The sequence below is a fragment of the Cnephaeus nilssonii genome, assembly GCF_951640355.1.
Source record: "Cnephaeus nilssonii genome assembly, chromosome: 12".
NCBI classification, from domain to species: domain Eukaryota; kingdom Metazoa; phylum Chordata; class Mammalia; order Chiroptera; family Vespertilionidae; genus Cnephaeus; species Cnephaeus nilssonii.
Genome location: NC_137083.1, coordinates 6,527,451 through 6,552,105, shown reverse-complemented (window position 1 = coordinate 6,552,105; position 24,655 = coordinate 6,527,451). Strand labels below are relative to the sequence as shown.

Genomic DNA, 24,655 nt, shown 5'->3' with positions numbered 1-24,655 from the left:
CTCAGCTTCCTTCGGCGCTTCTTCCATCTGTTTCCTCTCTTGCTGTCCAGCAGTTCTCCCATCAGGGCTGCAGAACACGTCCTATTGGGCGAAGTTTACTTGGTCAGATGGGGTTAAGAGGCGGGATGCCCCCCACCTTTTGTAAGCATGAGCACATCCAGGTGGACTTATTCTGGTGTCCTCCATCTGTGGCCAGAAGACCTCCTATTTTGAAATTCACTTGTTATAACCAGGGTCCAGAAGAAACCTTCGGACTTTTTCCCTCCTCCATCCATTCTGAAAGCTCTTCTGATATGTGGGTTTCTAGAGCAGACACCTAGAGGCTGAAGCAAAAACTAAGACTAGTGTTTTCTGAAACCAGAAAATGGTTTGTATTCCAACAAAATCACACATATACATACCCCAGTAGCTACTGCAGGATTCTCAACCTTGCTATGCCTGATCGGCCAGATAATTCTCAGTTGTGGGCCTGGCCTGTGTGTTGTAGGATATTCAGCAGCATCTCTGGTCTCTACCAACAAGATGTGGGAACGTTGTGACAATCAACAGTGTCCCCAGATGTTGCCAAATGTCCCCATAGGGAGCAACATCGCCCCTGGCTGAGATCCATTGATATTCCAAACAGGGGTGACAGGAGAAACAGCTGCTGTAAGAGCAACAGTAACTCCCTCTCAACTCGCCGTGATTACACGAGGTTGGTGAGTGAGGCGAGGGTATCCTGCTGCCAGCATGAACCGGGACAGACCAGAAACCTCCAGATTGAATTAAACGTGTTTTGGAGTTTCATTGCCTCGCCCTACAAAAAACTATAAAGGCATAATTATATCTTGGGCACAAAGTCACCAGCTAGTTGCAAGGAAGCTAGAAATTAATTTGCAGCCTGCCTCCAGTGGCATGCAGTTTTGACCAATGAGCTCACCCCTGGCTTCAGCGTCTACATCTGCCCTCAGTGTTGTGAATCATCTAGTCTGCACTCCTGTCAACTCCATGCAATCCTTTCTTAGACGGAGGCAGGGATAAACACTTAGATCTATATATGCACACGTGCTTAAGTGAGATGGGTTATTGCATAGCGTCAGTACTGGATTATCTGTGCTAGGTAGAGGCGTGCCAGTCACCTTCTGTCAGCAGGGGTGACACTGCACGGTTTAAAGTCCCACAGAATTCCTATTCCTGCCCTCTTGCTGTGCCAGCCTGTCTTGCTAGTGCTTGGCGCTGTTCAGGTCTCTGAAAGGAGCAGGAAAGAGGACAGGAAGTCGAGGTAGAACATTTCACAGGCTTCTCTCTACAATAGTTAGAGGTAGTGGTTAACTTAGAATTCGGTAGGTAGGAAGCTGCAACTGGGGCACTATCTGGTTGACCTCCCCTCATTAGGATAGGCTTTGTAGGGTTGGTCTGAGAGGGCGATGATGATGCTATTAAAAAACAACAAAAAAAGAATCCTCTTAAAATCAACTCGAAGGAAATATGAAAAGCATCATTGGGTTCTACTAACATGGGAATTCTCCCTTTCTCCTTTCCCAAACGCAAAAGAATTAAGTTGGGTTTGCATGAGTTATTGAAAATAAAATACTGAAAGTGAGCTGAGCAAACTTTAGGATGCTTTTGTACATGTGCTGTTTCTTGCCAACGTATGAGCTATAGCCCAAAGTGAGTCCTGCCGTGCCTGGACCGGGCGTCATGGGACAGAGGGTGAGGTGCCACGAAGCCACTGTTCCTTGTGCTTATAGCGCTTGGTTTTTGTGAGATTATCTTACTGTGTGTTGGCAAACAGTGGGTGGAATCTTGACCTCACCACCCAACAGAGATCTGAAGCAGATATATGCTTTGCTGGCAGGATATCTGTTTCCAGACATAGAAATTATACTTAGAAGCAAACTTTTCACTGGTAAGAGGTGTGTGTGTGTGTGTGTGTGTGTGTGTGTGTGTGTGTGTGTAGAGAGAGAGAGAGAGAGAGAGAGAGAGAGAGAGAGAGAGAGGCGGGGAGGGAGAGAGAGAGAATTCTAAATAATTTAATCTCAACCATCTACAAGACCACCAAAGACAGCCCCAACATGGAACATGGATGCCCAGCCCCGGTCTCCTAGGTGCATGAAGCTGTGCCTGTAGCTGTAATAGTCCCAACCATTAGACTCCCAACCCAAAAGGAAAGTTCACGGTTACATAACACGGGGCAGCCAGGGCTACACTGAGCACAGATGTGCGTTTAATTGAACTAACCTCAACAACACGTTCCACAAGTAACAGGAAGTATCAGAATCCAGCAACTCAGGGTGCAAGGAGGCTCACAGTTGCCAGGTGACCTCTTTAAACCCCCCAAGGGTTAGTTTCCAGCTGTGTGCAGCCCATGAGCCTGCTGTGCCGGGGGGGGGGCCGCCTGCTTCACGCACCCACCTGGAAGCGCCCTGGCTGGTTTTGGCACATCTTACTGAAGCCTCTGGGCACGACTGCAGCTATCACCAATTAAATAGTAGCTGCAGGAGGGGGATGCAACAACAATTTAATGAAACAGCGACCTTGGGGCCCATTTTATGAGAAATCTCCCCTGACAGAGGTTCTGCAAATTAGTAATTCTGTGTTTGAGCAAGGTTTCTGGCCTCCGAGACTGTAAGCAGCTCCAGGTCCCTTAACACCAAGAGTCTGTCCTTAACTGGGGGAAGCAAGGAAATTTGAAACCGGAGCTCAAGATGCTTGTAGAATAAGCATGTGTGGTGTGGACTCCAGCCCTGCCAAGGAGGTGTTAAGCTCAGTGGCCACTGAACTTTCTGCATGAGCACCTGGAGCCGGGGTTGTCACTGCTCCCGAGGCCCAACCAGCAGACAGGGCGGCAGATGAAACCCAACTGTCCCACATGTGGCCGCTAGGAAACCCCACCCAGGCAGGGGCATTGGAAGGAAGAGGAGGAAATCTGTTTGTTTTTGTTTTATACGCTGTTCTGTCCTAATGGATATTGTTACTTTAAATTTTCTGGGGCTGTGAGTTGGTGCAAAGTTGAAGGAGGAGCCTGAAGTAATTAAGGGTCATCTTTTTTTTTTATAATAAATGTTTTTATTGATTTCTGAGAGAGAGAGGGACAGGGAAAGAGAGAGAGAGAACATTGATGAGAGAGAAACATCGATGGGATCGCTGCCTCCTGTATGTCCCCTACTAGGGATCAAACCTGAAACCTGGGCATGCTCCCAACCAGGAATGGAACTGGCAACCTTTTGGTCCATACGATGACCCTCAACCAACTGCGCCACACTGGCGGGGCAATGGTCATCTTTTTTTTAAAAAATATATGTTATTGATTTTTTACAGAGAGGAAGGGAGAGGGATAGAGAGTTAGAAACATCGATGTGAGAGAAACATTGATCAGCTGCCTCCTGCACACCCCCTACTGGGAATGTGCCTGCAACCAAGGTACATGCCCTTGACCAGAATCGAATCCAGGACCCTTCACTCTGCAGGCCGAGGCTCTATCCATTGAGCCAAACTGGCTAGGGCGCAATAGTCATCTTCTATCCACCGCCTATTGTTGGTCCCTACAGTGTGATAGTACTCCATCAGTTTTGACTGTTTAGTTTACAGTCATCATCATTATCATCAAATAACAACAATGGCAATAACTATAACAGCAGTAGCAGCAGCAGCAGGAGGTAATATTTACTCAGCATCTGCTACGTGCTGGAACCCTGACGTGGACTATCTCATTTGATCTTACTTAATTCTCTGCTATCTTATGGTTGCTGAAGCTTAGAGGTTAAGAGGGATGCCCAAGGTGAGTGTGGAGCCTGGATTCCCATAAGGAAGTCTGGCCCCAGGGCCTGGGCTGGACTTCCTCCCATTGACTTCTAGGTCATGGTGTTCAGTGTGATGACAGTTGCGGTTAGGAAGGAAAGAGAAGGTCTGCAGGGCTTGAGGACTGGTGAGGATGGGAGACTAGAGAAGGACATTAGGAGAAGTTTCCCATTTAGGAGTGTTTTCCCTCACCCTGCCCTGGAGGAAATGTCAACTACAGTGCCCAGGCTGTCATCTGCCCGGTGACACCTCCACCTTCCCGTTCACGTGCAGAGCAGTGATGGTTGGTCTATTGGGCACTCACCCACATGTCGAACTGGCTTGGTTGTCCATGTCCACTCATTTTTCCAGGTGTTTTTTTTTTTTTTCCTCTCTCTCTCCTGGTAACAGGGTGAGGCATTTCCAGTGATAAGTGATGATCTCCCCCAGTCTTTTTATTTACAACATTAAAATGTACACAGTTTTAAACTGAAATGAATTGTGTGCAATCTCCATCAGGAGTGAGAAACGCGAAGTTGTTATGTCACTCAAGCTCATCAGCATTTAGCACCATGGGAGTGTATGACTGCACGGACTTTAACCACGAGTCAACCCTCCCACTTCCTAGGTGAGGACATGGAGGCTCATGTTCACTGAAGAATTAACTGGGCATACTGGGATGAGAACCTGTTTTTTAATTTTACCTGCTAGTTTAGTATTTATTCCATCATCTCATGTGGTTTCCTTGGACCTCTGCTTGGGAAAGTTATTTTTTCATATAGATGGACCATTATCAAATCTTTCAGTTACAAGTGACTTTCCTGCCTAATTTTTGTACATAAAGAGATCTATAAATTCATTATTAGACACCTGGTGCATTTTGGGCAAGGCCGCCATCTTGAATCTTAAGAAAGATGCAAGAACCCAGTTTTGACTAAAGGAGCTGGTGACTAAAACCCATGAACCGAGGTCCACCTAAAATACAGTGAAGTGAGAACACACAGTAAGGACACATCCCCCAAACTCTGACACTGAGAAGCGCACTGTGTGGGAAATAGATCCCACATTATCCTATATAATAAAAGCCTAATATGCTAAGTGTCCCGTCATCCGGTCGGCCATTCAGCCAATCAAAGGGTAATATGCTAATGACGTGCTAAGGTTGCTCAACCATTTGTTATGAGTGCACTGACCACCAGGGGGCAGACACTCCAACCGGTAGGTTAGCTTGCTGCTGGGGTCTGGCCCGTAGGGACTGAGTGGACATGTCCTGGAACCCTCCTATGGTCCTTCCCCAGCTGGCCAACCTCCTGCATCCCTCCCCGGCCCCGATTGTGCACCAGTAGGGTCCTTTGGCCTGGCCTGTGCCTTCTCTCAATCCCAGCTGAGGAACCCCCTCCCTCCCCCCTGAGTGTGTGAATTTTGTGCACCAGGCCTCTAGTGTATAATAATTGCCCTTGACTGCATGCCAAGCTGAGGCAGGTTTATTCTTCTCTGGAGGTTACATCTATGAGCAAAGTTAAGCACAACAATTGCTACTTCTGCTGGCACGCCATTGAATCTAGTACCAGTGCTGATTTATTACTTGGAGGTCTGTGTCAGGCCATGTGATAAACACTCTCTGTGCATCTGTCAGTTAATCCCCACAGTGATCCATGACGTACAAGCTATTGTTATCCCCATTGTACAAAGGTGGGTCTGATAAATTAAACGGCAATCCCCTGGCCCAGGAGACTCCGGAGCCCACACCTTTAAGCACTGTTTTATGTCCTCCATGAACTACATTTTTATTCGTTTTGGAGGTCTGTCTTCAAAGGTATATGAAGTTTGCCAATGTCTTTCTCTCTCCATGACTGGGGACTATTTGAAAGCAGTTGTATTTGCTCACCTTTTAAAGCTATCGATGTTTATGAGGTCACTTAACATCTTCAGGCTCTTGGGTTACAACTCTCGAGTTCTAACCTTCCTGGGAGTTTGGAGAACTGACTCCTGAGCTGCACTCCACAGTTCCCTTTGGTGTGAAGTTCATATTCATAGATGTTACCATTCGTTCTCCTTACCAGGGGCCCCAGCAATACTCCATGTCTCCACCCTGTCCTTTCTTTCTCTTCTCGGTGCTCACATCTCCTGCTTTGATTTCTCCCCTTTCATCCTATAAGCTCCCAGCCCTGCCTCCCCGGCACCCCTCCCATAGGTACTCTCTCCTTCTTGGTTCAGATGATCCAAACTTCGAGGTCCCTAAGATATGACTTCTTGATAAGATGCTATTTCAGCAGATGCTAGCTCTTAATTATTTTGGAGACCACATTCTTCTTTGAGTACTGCATTTGGATTGTATTAACCATTGCTACCTTTGATTTTCCAGATGATCTATCTGTGTGGGGAGTTGGATGGAGGTTTGAATGGCTGTTTCCAATCCCTGTCTATTGACTGGGTCCTGGCACCTCCATTATCCCAGCTGCACAGGTTGTGAGCCTCAGTGTTATTTCTCAGACTTTTGGCATTTCTATCCCATGTTGCAAATCAGTCATCAAGTCTGTAGATCGGCTCTTTGTCTTGTTTTTCTAATAAATCATTTTCTTCCCATTTCCACGGCAGTCACACCTTCTTCCTACCGCCAGCAACTAATTTCTGCCTTTTCTCCAGCAATCCTTCCCTTCTGCATAGCCTGTCAGAACCCAAACTTGGCTTCCCTGAGAACCGGCACCAGCTTCCTGCGCTGGTCTCTCGCACAGTCTCCCAAAGTTTGTTTTATAAAACGCTGGTGCTGAGGGATAGTCATGAGTAATGTTTTCAAAACAAGACTCTGTGATTAAATACATTCGGGAAGTGCTGGGTCAAGTAAACTGAAATACGTTTTCTTGCTAGAGAATTCTCAGAGCCTTTATTGCGGCGAGCGGGGTAAACTTTCAGGAGGGTGGTGAAGAGGAGGGAGCCTCGGACACATTGGAGCTCCAGAGCTTTTGTTTATTTCTACTTATTTTGGCAGAGCCACGGGCAGGATTGATGTCTCAGAGGAAACACGTTAAGAACTGTTGGTCCTTTGGAATATATTTAAACTTCTCGGCTGGCAATTAATCTCAGGCCCATTTATTTAGACAGCGCGGGTTCTCACATCTCTGAAGCAACTCCCCACTCCGGTCAGATTGCTCTCTGGATCTTCTTGTGCTGGTTGTGAGCTTTTCTGAGTCTTAAGACTTATTCACAGTCTTCTTTTGGCCTAGAAGGCTCACTCCATTCTAGCCCCCAAACTGCATCTTATAGATGGACTCAAAATGTCAACAAATCTACGTTTACATGTACTTGCCCAGCCCTATTTTAGCCAGCAGCAGATATCTATTTGCTGGATTTGCATAGAATTTATAAGAATAAATCTAACAATGACTATTCCCTGAGCATCTATTATGTTCTCAGCACTCTGGCAGTGCTACCCTTATCATTATAACCACCCTTCCAGGTAGTTGTTCTTAGACCCATATATAGGTGAACAAACTGAGGTTTGTAGGTAGTCGGTCCTGGTTTTGTATTCATTAAGCAGTAAGACTGGGATTCAAACCCAGAGCCTTTTTCAAAGCAGGGAGTGTTTGCAGAGCTCCAATGTGGCTTTCAAGCTGGAAGCTAGGTCTAGGTGGAGGTGTGAAGCTCATCTCTTCAGCTCAGGTACACATCTCTCTTAATTGATAAATGGCAGTTTCTAGTTTAAGGTCAGAGCTTGGATGATGAGAGTGGCAAAAAATGCATGTTCTAGAGCAAGTTTGTATTAACACTTGGTGAGTTTCCAGCATTCTGGAAGGTGCCCTGAAGGGCATGGATAAGAAACTGATGCAGACCCTGAGTTTTGGAACTTCTACTGTAGCTGGGGAGATGAACTATAAGTACATTAAATATGAAAGCCATAGAACATAGTTTCTAATTAACTTCTAGATAGGCATTCGTTAACTGAAGTTCATGCTCTCTTAGGAGGTTACTGATCAGTCTCAGGACAGGGTGTCCATGAAGCTCAACATTTGAGCAGATATACTCGTGCATTTGGAGGGAAGAGTGTCCACACACTTCTTCAGACCCCCAAAGAGCTCTGTGATCCCAACTAGTTAACAACAACTGCACAGGATGCTGTGGTATTGGAAGCTTCGGGTCATGGTAGGGAAGAGACTGGGTTGGACTCTGTCTTGACTGCTATTGGCCGAGTGACCATGGGCAACATGGCAACCTCTCCAAATTCATGGCTAAGAAGTTAGGGTAATAATATACAACGTGTAGAAAAGCAGGGAGGATTAGAGATGGTGGCGATGGTACCCGGCATAAACTAGTCGCTTTAGACTAGTTGCCTTGGCTTTGCTAAGTTTATTAGTTTCCTATTGCTGCCGTAATAAAGTACCACAAACTTGGTGGTGAAACAATACACACCTATTATCCTACAAGTTCTGGAGGCCAGGAGTCTGAAATGGACCTGAATGGGCCAAAGTCAAAGTGTTGGCCGGGCTGCCCGTCTTCGGGAGGCTGCTGGGTAGAATCTGTTTCCTTCCCTGTCCAGCTTCTAGGGGTCATCCGCATGTCTTGATTTGAGGCCTCCTTCCATCTCCAAAGCCAGCCATGGCAAGTTGAGTCCTCTTCACGCTGCCTTGCATGACACTCGCCTGCCTTCCTCTTGCACCTGTAAGGACCCCCGTGATAACACTGCTTTGGCCTGGATGATCCAGGACCATCTCCCCATCTCCAGGTCAGCTGGTCAGCACCTTTCATTCCGGTTGCAGCCTTAAGTCCTTGTCCTGAGAGCATTGGTCAGTTAATTAATTAAGCAAAATTCTATATGCCAGTCATTATACTTAACCTATTTTAGGAAGCTCAGTGGGGGAAGTTTATTTTTTTCCACTAAAATATATTCTTTAATTAATTAGCTCATTCATTCAGCTAATATTTATTGATACTTAATATGTATTGTACCGGGCATTGCTGTGAATAGTGCAAAGAGGAATGAGAGAGAGAGAGAGAGAGAGAGAGAGAGAGAGAGAGAGAGAGAGAGAGAGAGGTCTAATATATAGGGCAGCAGGGCAGCATGCCAGGCACTGAGAAATTACACAAAATATACATCAGATCTAATTTATATAGAGTTTAAGGAATTATAAGCTAGGGTAGAAATTGATTATCATAATCATGCTATGGAGTTGGTGGCCATATTTTCAACCCCCAAACTGAAAAACATAATGTGTCTATATGGTAGAGTATTTGAAATGAAGACCATCCCAGAATCTCAGAGCCATGTGTCAGTCCCACTTTAGAGATTTGGAGGGAAGGGAAGTGGGGCATTCATGAAGTTGCAGCTGGAAACTGAAGGATCCTGTGCTGGGTAGTGTCAGGTGTGGGGCAGACACAGACCACTGTGGAGTGAAGGAGGGAGGTAGGGAAGGGGGGCGCTCAGTCGGGAGGCCCTAGGATGTCAGCCGTGGCTTTAGGGGTTCGATTTATCTTAGATTAGAACTTGAAGGTAGGAATGCTTTCCTTTGCTCTTCCGTTTGAAGTTGGTGAGTATCTGGGGTTCTAGAAAATATGTGAAAAGAAATTTACATTCTTAACAATATCCCTACTTAACCTTTTCTTTAAATATTGGTTTTAGGCACCTACTAAATATCAGTTTCGGCTTTTTTAAAAATTAGATTTTATATGTAGATGTGTAATTATACCTGGTGGATTATAGATTGGTGGAAAGAGAGCCACGATCCCTGTCTCCCCACATTCACACAGTAAAGTTAAATTAAGTTCTTGTAAGAAGCCAGGGATGTAAAACTTGTAGGGATGCATGCGATCCTTGGCGGGGCATCTGTTGGCCTCCGGTCCCCCGGGGGCACACATGAGCTAGTCCAGAGCGCGGAAAAGTTCAGGTCACACAGCCTGTTTAGGAGGAGCCGAGACCCATAACACGGGGGCTGTGTTAAGATCAGTGTTTCCAATCCCACCCTTTCCTGGTTCTTGACTCAAATTTGACATCATCGTGAGGACTCTTCCCCACCTGGGGTTCCCAGGAGCCCCTGCATGACCCAGGGACCCCGGAGTCCGACATGGCCAGTTTCCCTGCAATTTGTGTGAGGGAAGCTGAAAGCCTTTTTTTTTTTTTTTTTTTTTTTTTTTAAATTTGATAGATTTTCTTGTGGTTAGAACACTTCTCTGGAAATGTACTGATCCGCGGTGGTGTGTGGTAGGATGAGTTGGAGAAAATTTTCTCTTTGCAGAAATAATGGACGGACAATGAAAATCACTGTTTTCAAAGTGATTTTAATGACTGGGGAAATCTTGAGACATGTTCAGTGAAGAGGAAGTACAATTTCATGTACAGGATAATCTTAACTTTGTTAAAATACACAAAAACACACTCTTCCTCCCTCCTTCCCCCGTTGTAAACAGTGGTTATTTCTCGATGGCAGAACCATGAATGATAGGGTTTTTTTTCTTCCTTATGCTTTTCTGTGTTTGTTTGTTTGTTGTGTGTTTTGGGGGAAGAGGTTTGGAGTCTACCCAATTTCTCTTATTTTCTTCCACATAGCATGGATTTGTATAATTTCCCCTTAATTTTCTTTGATGCATGTTTTGAGAATAATCACTACCCTCAGAAGGAAGGCATTTCATTAGAATAAATACACCCAGGACAGAAATAAATGTACTTGATGACGTTAAAGAAAATCATTGGAATGATGTTTTCAGAAGTAGTCGACTTTCTTAATTCTCATAGCAATCTTATTAAAGTATCTAACAGCAAAGTAATATGTTTTAATCTAATATTTTTAATTTTTAAAGCAAATATTCTTATTCCTTCTCAGCCGGGCACACTTGTGTGACCCTGGGGTTCTCACTTTCAGTCACTCTTCAGTGTACGTGTTTGGTGTCCCTGCAGGACCTGGCATAGGGACTGTGAGGTGCCAGGAAAGAGGGCCAAGGCTTCCAAATTATTTTAGCTCATGCTACAAATGTCCCCAAATGCGACACATAATTCTCAGGCATCTTTGTGGTCATGACATTTTGTTGGCCCCTTTCATATTGCTGTTATCCAGAAAAATCATCCTGATCTCCAAACCCTTCTCTTCCTCAAGTTAGAGCCTCTTGAAAAATCGCTTTCCTGACAGCCCTGCTCACACATGGCCTCCCTTTTCTGTCTCCCATGTCCTCATCGCTCTCTGCCCAGCTCTGAGTCAGCTCAAGCTCCCCCAGGGCCACTTGACACAGTATATTTTCTGTTTCTTTTTTGAGGATTTGCTTTGTCACATAATTGGCGTTATCTACAGGTACCCATATTTTGACTCTTTAAAAATATAAATGTAACTAAAACAAAATCAGAAAGGTATAAGGAAGAAAGGAAAAGTATCACTCATGATACCGTCACCAAGAAATAACCACTGTTTACAATTTCGGTGTGTGTGTTTCTGTATTTATTCTAAGACAGTTAAGATACAACTTTGGCTCAGCTGATGTGGCTCAGTAGTTTGAGCATTAACCTATGAACCAGGAGGTTACGGTTTGATTCCCAGTATTGGCACATTCCCAGGTTGCAGGCTCAATCCCCAACATACAAGTAGGGCATGCAGAAGACAGCCTATCAATGATTCTCTCTCATCATTGATGTTTCTCTCTCTCCCTCTCGCTTCCTCTCTGAAATCAATAAAAATATATCTTTTTAAAAAGATAGAACTTTGTTTCCCATTTCCCACTTACTATGTGATAAGCATTTTTTCAATTGTGAACATTATTTACACACTTTTCAATGACCAGATAATAATTCACTTTATGGATTTGCTACCAAGTACTCAGCTGTTGGTTTAATGTTAGGAGACCATCGAAATACTACTTTCCTGTAGTGTATTCATGATCAGCAGGCATAGAGAACATAGGGCATGTACAGAATTCTCAGAAAATGGCAGCTGTTACTGTTTTTGTTAATGATCATTTTGATACAACTGTTGTCGGGACACCAGGAGAAGCCGTGGTTGCTTCCTGTTCAGGAGAAGATGACACTGTGGACTCTGGGCAGAGGGCGGGCATTCCCAGAGCCTGCACACAGCGAGAGAGAGTTTCTCCGGAGGAGAATTTCGAATCCAGTAAAGCGCTGGCCTTTCCAAACTGAGATCCATCCATTACAACCTCAAAAGCCATGCTGGGTTTCGGGTTTTCTTGCTGAGTATTGTGTTAAGAGCTTGAAAGAAGCCCTTCTCTTGAGTTTGGTGCATCAGGTGGTCAGGCCCTTGTGTGGCACATGGTAGTATCAACTGTAAGTTATAATTATCCTGATGTCACTCGGGGAGTCCCCAGGAGACCTGCCTTGCTCCTTGTTAACCAGAAAGCATCATGTTTATGCCAGGGAGAGACTCTGTTAGTTTTGACCTGTTCTGGTGTTGACTGGAAATTGTACTTCTTGTTATAGTTCTTTCATCATTTGGGCTAATTTCTCTCAATGAATTCCTCATTTCCTTGTTGTACAAGCCTCCTTCAAAACAGATAAAATAGCTTTAGATGGGGAACAGATCAATGTCAAATTTTGTTTTAAAAAATAATATTTAATTTTCTATAAAAAAAAATCTTTGAGATGCTCCAAATGTCAAACTCTACTTGGGTCTCGTAAGTATTTGAATGAAAGGTATTTTGAAGTGGTGAACTCATTGGAATTACTTAAATTTATTAAATGATGGGTTTTACGACTTTTTTTATTTTTATCTAACTCAGATCAAAATATAGGAACCTTGTATTTCTGTAAAACACATAGAGACTCTTAACTTTATCAGAACTTAGTTCCTTTTGGTATTGAGCATGTATCTGGCAATTCTATTTATTTGTCCTTAGTAAATATGTGTGTTGAATGTACTGCTTTAGTTTAAAACCATGAGTAACATTTAGACTAACATGTTTACAAATATTTTAATTAGTTAGATGGAGATAACACTGTGTGTTGGTATATTGTCATTTATTTTGCTGCCTTCTTATTTACCTTTGTTCTTGTTTATATGAGTTATAAAATTAGACCAGTTCTATTTACAAAATTATCTTAGTTCCATTTCTCCATCCCTTACATCAAGAACACAGATGCATATCAAGGCTCCAAAACAGAGATGCCTTAACAATTTAGAAGTGTTATAAATAACTTTTAAGTGTAAAAGCACCAGGAACATGCCATGCCCTATGAGGTTTGGCACAGCCTTTTAAAACCACCAACCAACCGAACTTCATTTGGTGTTAAGTTGGTTTTGCTTAGAGTATCTCTGTAAGGCCCTCCCTTACCCGGCGGGTGCCCCTTCCAGGTTTCCTGCAGGGACCCCCGATTGCCCCTTGAGTCCTGCGCTCGGTTTGTGACCCTGCTTTTGTCTCTCACCCATCCGCAGAGCCCGGCGTTTGCACGGTGTTCGGAGATCCCCACTACAACACTTTTGACGGACGGACATTTAACTTTCAGGGGACGTGTCAGTACGTTTTGACGAAAGACTGCTCCTCCCCTGCCTCGCCCTTCCAGGTGCTGGTGAAGAACGACGCCCGCAGGACCCGCTCCTTCTCCTGGACCAAGTCGGTGGACCTGGTGCTGGGCGCGGGCACCGTGAGCCTCCAGCAGCACCTGACCGTGCGCTGGAATGGCTCGCGCATCGCGCTGCCCTGGCGGGCGCCGCACTTCCACATCGACCTGGACGGCTACCTCCTGAAAGTGACGACCAAAGCAGGTGGGCTTCCGAAGCACGGGGTGTCTGAGTCCCTCCACCTCTCCAGCCCGCACAGCAGCATCGCCTGAGCGCTCAGGACCCAGCTCCCCCTCTGCTCAGGGAAACCCAGAGGCAGGGGAGTGGCCCAGCTGCAGGCAGCAGATCTTGAAGATGCCCCTGAACAGCCGGAGACATTGCACGCCCTCCGCCTTGCAATCCCACGCCAGTCCCACCAGTCTTGCAATCCCCGGACACCCAGTGCCTTTCCATCCTCATTCCGCAACTAGCAGTCCTGCTCCCCAGATAACCTCTTCTCGTGTTTTGTTGCTAAGTTTAGGCCACGGATGGCCAGCTTGGAATTGTCAGTGTCCCTCCAAACTGAGTCAGTAGTGTGCCGTTTCACATCTGTGGGAGTGTTTCCTTGTCAGCATCGGTCCGAGAAGGGGGGGTCCTCCAAAGGAAACTGCAGTGTGTGTGGGTGTGCAGATGCAGTGCCGGGGCAGGGCTGTGTGACCAGCAGCCCTGTCCGTTCTTGACCCTGGGGAAGGATGCTCACCGGTTGATGGCTGGAACCATTGGTTCCTGCTGGAGGACCCTTGGGATGCTTGCTGAGAGCTCTCCCCCTGGCCTTGGGCATGTGGAGCTGACCCTGAGGCCCTTTCTCAGCAGCCCATGTTGCCTGAGGCCCACTGGACTCTGCCTTTCCGTTGGAAGGGTTAGCTACATCTCCGACAGTGGTTGCTAGGGTCACCGTTGCTAGGTTACTCCTATGGGTTCAATGAGGTGCAAATTTTTGTCTGTGGTGCGCTACTTAAGAGAGGCATCTTAGAAGCAGAATTCCGTTCTTCAGTATTGGCCCCAAAGTAGGAGCTCAGCTCGTTTACACGGTTTGTTATGTCACATGTGGTTCCTTTCATGCTACCTTTGGTTAGTTCATTCTGTTTGTTAATTGGGTGTCAGATTGCATAACTTCCTGGCCTATGCTATTTGTTTAAGTGTGACACTTGAGGAAATCAGGGTATGTCTTGCTTTTTGCATTGATGAGAATTTAACAAAGTGAAAGCATCAATTGGGTTCCTTTAGATAATATAGATCCACAAGGGAAACATTGGCTGGGGCAGGCACTTTTGAGGGGCTATAGAGACTGTTTGGCTCTCTTCTACCTCCAGAACCTTATGAACTGTTTCAATTCAAGCCAAATATATGTTTGATAAATTGACTTAGCCTATGGAATGCCAGCCTAACTAAACAAGGCAGGAAGCCAAGGAGAAGCCCAGAGAGCTTTTATTTAGAGAGGACAGCATGGTTCCAGTGAGAGCACGTTCATTATGAATGTATTGCAACATCCTATAAAGGGGGAAAGATTCCCATGCTTGACCTTGAGTGTGGCAGATGTGAAGCGCTCCATGCATTCAACTTTAGAGGGATGAGTCCTGCTCAGAAAATGTAGCCACCTGCTGTCGGATGCAAATGACAGGCCCCTCTTCAGATGGAGGCCTCGGCTCATTCCTTCAAAGGAGGCAGCAGTTGGTGGGTCCCTGTAAAATGTGCACCAGTGACACATGAGTCAACAGCACTAATTAGAAGCGCCTGGCCTATCTGTGCGCCAGCCAGCTGAACACAGTGGGTTCTACTGATATGGAAATTATTAGTCAACCACAGCCCAGTTCTCCCATGGATCCTGGATGCTCAAAGATTGCTAACAGCTAGGAGGTTCCACACCGCTCTGTTCCCAGCTGGCGGTACCTTATGGAATAAGTGTGCTCTTTGTAAGGAGTCCACATTGTAAAAATGAGCACAAGGATGAGGCTGCTAAGGAAATAATAATACATCATAGGCACCATAATTCGATTAGTGAATCTAACTCTTCTAGGCCTTGGACTTAGTTTTCCAGTTTCATTAATTTTTCCATCCGAGGATTCAAGTAATTTATGTGGCTCCCTTCATACTCAGCTGCACAATTTCTTGGAGCCGTGAAGCTCACGGGCTCTGCTTCCTGGGGAAGAGCCGTATTCCTCTGGGCATTCGACTGGCGTTGACACTGCCCTTTGAATGGGACAATTGCGTTTCCAGACAAGAGTCTTTTCCACTCTGGTCGACCACCCTCATTTTGTACTACCCCTTAGGGATATTTTGTTTTTATCACCTATTGGTTGTGTATTTAAAATACCCTTTGAGGGTTCTTCTTCCATCATTTCTTTTTTCCAATTTCATAAGCTCATATGATCAAAGGGTACGTTCTTTAGAGTAACAGCTTAAATCAAGCCTGCGGCTGGAGGAAGGGGAAATGGGAGGAATGATTTTGCCCCTGTGGTTTATGGACTCCTCAGCATTTCATGACGGGATCACCTGCAGGGAGCACTGTGGCCTGTCACTGGGGTGGAATTTGGTGGCAGCTGCTTTCCTGATAACATCGGGGTAGTACACAGGCCTCTGAGCAACACTTGGTAGCTTGAGAAAGCACTTCCCACCCCATCACTTCCCCTACCCCACTCTTGGCACTTGCCAGATAATTTAAAAATATTTCCTTTCTGCCATCTGTTCGCGTCATCAGCTTTACCTGAAAGAGTTACAGCAGACCCACCTGAAAGGCATTAGCACATGTGAGTGTGGCTTTTTATTAACTTTGTTTCCGGGTTCATCAAGAGTTCTACACTTGGACCTGGATAATATATATTTTTTAAATTTTTTTTTTCCTTTGATGTAAACTGAACAGAAAAGCATCCATTTTTAAGAACCTCTCTGGTACTGTCTATTGATTTCCCACCTCCTCTCTCCTTTAATGGATAACAACAAAAGCAACAATAACAACCTAAAAACAAAACAAAGCAGAACAAACAAAACAACCATGAAATGAAAGAACAGCTCCCCATATCCCACCCCCTCCTCAAGGAAATCCCCAAACTAGGGGTCTGGAGCTAGGTCACACGTTTGAAGGATGAAGAACAAGTTAGTAAAACACGCACTGGTGAGGAGGGAAAGTTGGAAGGCTGTTCATACAGCGGAAGGAATGCGGCCGCTGCTCATCCCTGGATGGGATATGTGCTTCGGCTCCAGCCTTCTGACTCTGCCAGTTGTTTCTACCCGGTTTCCAGCAAGAGAATTAGGAAACTCGTCCCAGCTGCAGAAAAGATGAACCCCAGCCCACACTTCCATATTTCATCTCCTAAGATGCTTATTTAAAATATCTTTTGGAAGAGCAATCTCTTCAATTACAACTTGTTAGGGTTTTTTTTTTTTTTTTTTTTTTTTTTTTTTTTGCCTGTCACTACTGTAACCTAGTTTTAATAGATTTTACTAATGTAGAGAGTAAAAAAAAAATCATGCCAACACATATGTATACAATACAGCAAGAGACAAAGGCATCGATAGTTGAATAATTTATCCCTTCAGAATATGAAAGCTAGCATTGGCCCGTGAAAATCCTTTTAATATAATAAAGAAAAGAGGAGGAAAGAGAGCGAATTACAAAGTATGCTCTTACTTTGGGGACCATGTTTTATGAGTGAGGTGGTAAGAGTTTTAACAAGAGTTTAGTAAGAACACAGTGGGTCTCCCCAGGCATGCACGGACCACCAGTTCATTGCAGAGAAAGAACACAATGACCGCCTTGTTCACTGTGAGTTGAATTCCCATGAATTCAGTTGCCAAAGTCTCAGATTTATTATGTTATTGTCAGTACTGATGTTGGAGCTTCTTTGGATAGAAATTCTCAATCATTGTGGCACTCGGAAGAAGAGTGTTTGCCTGCTGTCTAGGAAAAAGATTTGTAGTTTGGAAAATTTTGCAGCACGGAAAAGTCTTGGAATTGTGCGTTAAAGGTTAGAGTGTGGATGAAACTGATTTCCCCCCTCATTTCTCTTGCTGGGCAGCTGCCTGGCTACAGGCTTGTAAGGTCAAGTTTCCTCTATACCGTAGAGAGTGTATTACAAATCATATTATAGTTTGCTTGTCTTTTCCCAAAATTGTTATTTCAGTGCCTTAACCAGCATGAAATTCACAATTTCCTTGGCTTTGCATGATATATCAATTTACAGGGTAATTCATTCATTTAGTAAGTGTACACTCCATGCCAGATACTGTGCTAGATGATGGGGTATGTACACATATAAATTAGCGTATCCGATAGTTGTGGTTGTCAGAGTTGACACCATCTTCTCAGAGATCCACATGGGAGGTCAGCCCAGCACGTGGGCATTCTAGCAGTGTGTTCCTTCTCTACTCACCTTGTCCTATCACTGTCTTCTCCTCATCAGATTTCTCCCAAGAGAAACATTCTTATAATCATCTCTCTTGCTTCTTCACCTAACTCTACTTCACTGCTTTTCTGAACTCAGCTTTTATCTCAACCAAAAAAAGCTTTTCTACCATTTGTTGTGAACTAAGAATGCATCCATTCCTTTAGTTTACCATACAGTGATTTACATATGGGCTTTTCTGTTTATTTCTTGAGATATCCAGTTTTAGACCACTGGTTTATTCTACCAGTAACTCTCCCTAAAGCAGATCTGTAACTCTTTCTTGTGGCGGTTATATGGTCTCCTCACAGGAATGTTATTTGGCCAGCCTTCTCTCCTCATGGACCATGTCCAAATTTAGGGAATATTGGCTTTAGAACCTTACTTCTGGGTGTTTCTTACTGATCTCACATCACTTTGATGTTCCTTATGCCAATTTTATACCCAAGCAAGATCCTTTCCCTTCTGCCTCCTTTCCCATCACTACCTTATTCCCCAACTTCTGAGCATCTTCTGAACATTTGCTCATCAGCCTCATTTGATACTCTAAGAGCAAAGGCAGGATCTTTCAGGAAGAGAGTCATGTTGCTCTTTCCAGATGCTCAGAACTGGCTCAAGGAAAGACTAGTTTTTGTAAAAAAACAAAACAAAAAAAAAACTAAGAGAGTAAGATTAAAAAACACACAGGGAGACTTTTTTCTATTAAAAAGAGCTTGTGTGTGTGTGTGTGTGTGTGTGTGTGTGTGTGTGTGTGTGTGTGTGTAGGTTGTCACTCCTAGGAGACAGTGGCAGTGAAAAAGGAGAAGTCCCAGAGCAGAAGTGCACATTGACCTGTTGTAGATGTTCCCTGGGTGGCCATGCCCCTGGTGGCTCTTGTGCATTCATTGGTTTTCTAGTCCAACCATTCACTGGGGACTCACGCACTGCCAGGCTATTACCACGAGAACAGTAGGAAACACATCTAACACATATTTGTGACCAAAAGAAACCTTCTTTGACTAGAAGAGCTTGATACTTACTTTGCATTGAACCTCAAAAGGCTTTTTAAAAATATGTTTTTATTGATATTTAGAGAGACAGGAAGGAAGAAAGAGAGAGAGAAACACCAATATGAGAGAGAAACATCAATTAGTTGCCTCCCACATACACAGCCCTACCAGGTATTGAGCCCACAACCTGAGCACGTGCCCTGCGCAGGAATCAAACTGATGAGCTTTTGTACATGGGATGACGCTCAACCAACTGAGCCACATTGGCCAGGGCCTCAAAAGGCTTTTCATTAAGGCCTTTCCCTTCTCTGTGGATGGTGTCTCCTTACACAAGATCAGGATGGGAATGAGGACATTTCTTCCTGACCTTCTAGTCAGACTGATCTGTGTGTGTAACAGGGCAACATGTGGCTGTGCCACCTGTGACGGCATAATCTGGATGTTCTATGTGACACAGAGAATCCACCATTCAGTGGGGTCTTTGGCTGGAGTGGCTCCTGGAAGCCTTGGGCAAGCATTTCTGGAGAAACATGAATGTTCTCAGAAAAACCATTCAGTGTTTTAGATGGTCAGTTTAGCAACCCAAGAAGGGTCTATGGTCTGGCCAGTGTTTCAGTAGTTGAATGTCAACCCATGAACCAGGAGGTTACCTGTTTGATTTCTGGACAGGGAACATGCCCAGGTTGCTGGCTGGATCCCCAGTAGAGGGTATACAGGGGGCAGCCGATCGATATTTCTCTCTCATAGATGTTTTTATCTCTCTATCCCTCCCCCTTCCTCTTTCTCTAAAATCAATAAAAACATATTTTCAAGAAAGGGGGACCTATGTTCTCTACCTTCTGGAGTGAAGATTTTTTCCATTGTAAAGAAAACTGTGCTGTCCTGTTGATTCTGTGCAGCACAGTAGGAATTTTTGCCTATGGCCTGGTAGTCTCCAATGCCTCCAATGCTGAAGCCGTCCTTTGAAGAGGATGTATTCAGAAGCTATACATTTATTGCTTTACTACAGTCACTATAGCAAATAATTTGAAATTTTTCATTTGGTATTTAGTGTTCATTTGGTATTTGGTGTAATCATATGGGGGATTTGGAGATAAAGAAAAAATACATTAAAAACTATCATTTTTTTTTTGTCATCTTTGCATTTTTACATTAGCGTAATCATTGGATAAGTGAAATCATGATTTGGGCCAACACAATTCCTCTGGAAAAGGGCAAAAATATATACCCTAGAATAACATGGTCAATAAGTAGTTATTTACAAGTCAAACCAGGATACTTATGATTATAAGGGCAAACTTTGTACAGTTTAAAAATTCTAAGTCCTGCCAAAGCCGGTTTGGCTCAGTGGATAAAGCGTCGGTCTGCGGACTGAAGGGTCCCAGGTTCGATTCCGGTCAAGGGCATGTACATTGGTTGCGGGCACATCCCCGGTGGGGGGTGTGCAGGAGGCAGCTGATCGATGTTTCTAACTCTCTATCCCTCTCCCTTCCTCTCTGTAAAGAATCAATAAAATATATTAAAAAAAAATTCTAAGTCCTAACAAATAATTGATTTGTGTAAAATCACACTACATTTAATATTGCAAGGATGAAAGGTAATCAAGAATGTGGGCAGACCCTTAGTGTTCCTTGTTAGGTGATGGTCATATGTGCTGTATAAGGATGTATACACTTGGGAATTATTGATGGATTCAAGAGTGGTTGATCCCCTTTTCTTCTTTCCCTCTAGGTTTGGAAATATCCTGGGATGGAGACAGTTTTGTAGAAGTCATGGCTGCCCCTCATCTCAAGGGCAAACTTTGTGGTCTCTGTGGCAACTACAATGGACATAAGCGTGATGACTTAATTGGTGGAGATGGAAACTTTAAGTTTGATGTGGATGACTTCGCTGAGTCCTGGAGGGTGGAGTCCAATGAGTTCTGCAACAGACCCCGCAGAAAGCCAGTGCCTGAACTGTGTCAAGGGACCGTGAAGGTAAAGCTCCGAGCCCATCGAGAATGCCAGAAACTCAAGTCCTGGGAGTTTCAGACCTGCCACTCAACAGTGGACTATGCTACTTTCTACCGGTAAGTGCAATGCTCTGGGGGATGGGATTCGGTTACAGACTTAGGATAGACTTGACCTTGACACAGGGTGTGTCAAATCTCTTGGTATACAGAACAAGGGCTCCCAAAGTACAGGGTAAACACTCCTACATCTTTCTGTTCAGCAGCTTATTTCATCTTGAGTCAGTCCCACATTATATCCCAAATTAGGAAATTTCAGGGAGTATTTCAGAGTAATACCCTATAGGTTATTCTGTTTTTTAGTGTCTACAGAGTCATCAGAAAGCTGGTAACACCCAAGATTTTACCAGGTATTTGACTTGAAGATCAATGAGTACTTCCCAAGTTCTGGTCTAAGCCACAGTGGTATAGGGCAGAGGTGGGAATCTCAAATCCCTCTGGCTGCCTGTGGGGGTTTGAGTGAACTTGGTTATTCTAAGTCAGAGGAAGAGTTTGGGTCTGCCTCATCATCTAGACCAAAACAGTTTTGCATGTGGAAAACAGGGCAATGAAGTGATGACTCCTTGGATCTTGGCCAACTAGGTGTCCAGAGTCAGGGAGAGTGGAATCAGAACTTGAGAGTGAGGGAAGGAAGGCCTCTCTTCAAGAGTATGTTTCCTGGTTTGACTTGTAAATCACTTACTCATTGACCTTTTCTAACTCTCATTAATCCCCCTCCACACAAAGCAACCAGTTACACGGAGACTTGCATTTGACTTCCGTGTTACAAGTTGCATTTGTGAGTTGATGAGTTTGGCCTGATTGTACTTCTACTTACTACACAATTCCATGGGTTCAAGAGCTATGACTGCCTGTAACTTTAATCACCATGGGTGTGGGAGGAAACGTGAGACCAACTCAGCCTAAAAGGCCTTAAGTGATTTGCCTGTGCCTCTTAAAATGAGCAAACGCCTGTGGTCTGAAGCCACAGAGAAGTTATTTTTACTCTTTAATTGCCACCAGTTTATTTCCCCTAGTTCTCATTAAATGTGATCTTTTTTATTTGATCTTTGGACATAAAAGATAAAGTTATATAAAGGCAGCTCAAAGAGGGGTGGAAAAAGGACTGTCCCTGTCATCACAAATCCCTGAACATGGCTGCATCTGCCAAACCATTTGGCTCCAACACATACGTTTAGCTCTTTCAATCCATTTTCCTGTTATAATTTGAATCCTCTGGGTTCCCCTTCTCCTCTCCTACATTGAGCCCACCTCCTGCCTAATGAAATGGAAAGATCTTAATGTTAGACTTTGGAGTGAGGTAAGCAGCTAGACAGGCAACCCAGGTTTTATTTGGAATCTAATGCCCATCACTTGAAGGTCTGATGGGAAGCAGTAGAGCATAGCAATTAGGAACTGTGTGGTCTCCCAGGGCGGAAAGTCTAGCCCAGCTCTACAACTTTGAGCAGTCATCTAAGCTCTTAAACCAAATGTTTCTTATCGGTAAGCTGGGGATAATAAAAGAAGCTACCTTGAAGAGTTGTCATTGAGGTTCAGTGAGATTATGAACATAAATGCATATGCACAGCCCAGTGCCCACACATAGTACATGATCTACAGTTGTTGGCTGCTATCATTTCTTCTGTTAATGAAATGATTGACAAGTGTAAGTCCCCTTTTGGAAGCTTCCTACCTGAGGAACAGGGTTTGATTGGGTCCTTGTCTGTCGAAAATAGAACGAAAGGCTATGCTTCTCTGGGGCCCCAGCAGTCTACACTTTTGGTCTTCTGCCCATGTCCAAAGAATGTGTTGAAAACAAAAATTGGAGAGCAGGCCTGCAGAGATTAGTTCTCTCTCTCTCTCTCTCTCTCTCTCTCTCTCTCTCTCTCTCTCTCTCTCTGCAATTCTATTTTTTCCTCTTTGGTGATTTATTTTGTATTATTATCCCTGGACTGCAAACAGGAATATGATGAGCACCTTGGCAGAAGCTGTGAGAAACAACTTTGACATGAACAGAGACCATTGGAATGCTAGGTGGCCAGGCAGATGCTCGCCTTCTGTCTCTAACACTGCCATAGCGGCCACAGCAGCATAGTGGGGGCCACTAGGTTGTGTGGGGGGCCTGGTGCATGAAGTTTGGGTGCTCATGAGAACCCCCCTGGGATAATTGTGCCTGGAGGTTGGAGGATAGGGTGTGCGGGAGATGCGCTCGTGCTCTGCATGCATGGTGCGGTGGCAAAGCACCCTTCCACAGTCGGCCACCCCTTCCTGGAAGAGGCAGGAATATGTCGAAAACCATTCTCAAGAGGAGAGAAGTGGAAACCCTGCCTGTCACTCGCCCTGCTGGGCATCTCACTCCCCAACCCATGTGTTTTCAAGTGAGAGTCGAACCTTAGTTTCTTCTCTTCTGCCAAGCACACATGTGGCAAAAGAAAGGAAATAAACAGGGACAATGTGGGAAGGCAGTTTTGTTCTCAGGGGATCTCCGGGAGGACGAAAGCTTAGGAAGGCATGGACAGAGAACACGTTGGGTGATGCCAGGCTGAACCTCATCTCAACTCTGCCACTGTCTAGCCGTGTGGCCCTGGCAGCTAGCTGAGTTTCGGATTATTTTTATTTAAAAATATATTTTTATTGATTTCAGAGAGGGAAGGAGAGTGAGAGAGAGATAGAAACATCAATGATGAGAGAGAATCATTGATAGGCTGTCTCCTGCATGCCCCCTACTGGGGATTGAGCCCACAACCCACAGGTGCCCTTGACTGGAATCGAACTCAGGACCCTTCAGTTCACAGACCGATGCTCTATCCACTGAACCAAACCAGCTGGGGCTGAGTTTCAGATTCTTTACCTTTAGAGTCAGCGTGACAGTAACTACCCAGTGGGTGAGATTGCTCCTCCGAGGACTCGCGTCAGTGGGCAGTGCCAGGTTGTCACATGGTAGATGGAAATATAATTTTTTTGTCTTGTGTCCCCTCTTCTCTATGGAGAATCTGGCCGCTGGCTCAGCCACTTATCTTTCTGATTTTTGATCATTTCTCCTCTCTCATCACGGAGAACTGATTAGATGGATTCTCACTGATGAGTTCATGGAACAGTTTTAAAATGAACCATATGTCTTCCGTGACACTGAATGCGATAGTGTAAGAGAAGGCTGCATTGCAGTCCTTTCAAGATTTTTGTTGTTTTTGTTTTATAAAAAGAATAACAGGTGTTCACAGTACAACACTGAAGTCATGTTGAAAAGAATAAAGGAGAAAATAGCAACCCCATGATATTCCACACCTGGACGCTTTTGCCTGTGTTTTCTGTCACTGGTGCGATTTCTGTAATGAGCCTGAAAGCACAGTCATGACCGTGGCCGTGAGCTTTTTTATGGGTTGTCACAGAACCAAACAGGTTTGCCTTGATGTCACGGGTGGGCATACACATCAACCGAATACGAACTTCTTCCCTTGCATTTTCCCCTCATCCTCCAAAGAAATAGCTGTACTTTCCTTTAAGGACAAAGAACAAAATCTCACAACATACAGAGTCAACCTTCTGAGCATGAGCACGACTGTGTTTGTAACATCAAGAAGGGAGGCAGCAAAGTAATCTGTCTGAGGAAATGTTACTTCTCTGGCGTTTTCTGAATTGTACGACAAATTCCCTGGGGCCAGTTCTATTATAAATATGAGATAGCTCTTCTTATAAGGTCAAAATAATTCTAATTTCTATGAATTAAACTTTACTTGTGAGATGTCTAGGATTTAAAAATCTTATTTTATTTTGGTCTTTCACCCAGTTTAATATTTTTGATACACCATCCATTGTCTAAGAACTTGAAAAGCTTTGTAAATGAATAAGAAATGACTACAAATTAGCCACCCCCCCCTTTTTTTTTCTTTTGGGAACCTTTCTTTTTTCTATAGAGAACCCACAATTCAGTTTTAGTCAGAGCAAAGGAAAAAGACACTTTTGATCACACTGGAAGAAACTCAGCCATAGGTTTGGAATCTGTACCCAAACTAC

At 44.4% G+C, this 24,655-nt stretch overlaps 1 protein-coding gene across 3 annotated transcripts in view; it reads left to right on the top strand.

The window, feature by feature from the left end:
• The window catches only part of BMPER (BMP binding endothelial regulator), a 203,043-nt gene that overhangs the window by 128,801 nt on the left and 49,587 nt on the right, over nucleotides 1–24,655 (top strand). For 2 of the 3 annotated variants that reach the window (XM_079786683.1, XM_079786682.1), the window contains exons 12-13: nucleotides 13,119–13,448; nucleotides 20,386–20,722. In XM_079786683.1, the coding sequence (XP_079642809.1) occupies nucleotides 13,119–13,448; nucleotides 20,386–20,722 (667 nt within the window). The remainder of the gene's footprint in view (nucleotides 1–13,118; nucleotides 13,449–20,385; nucleotides 20,723–24,655) is intronic. The other variant, XM_079786684.1, reaches the window with a different exon arrangement.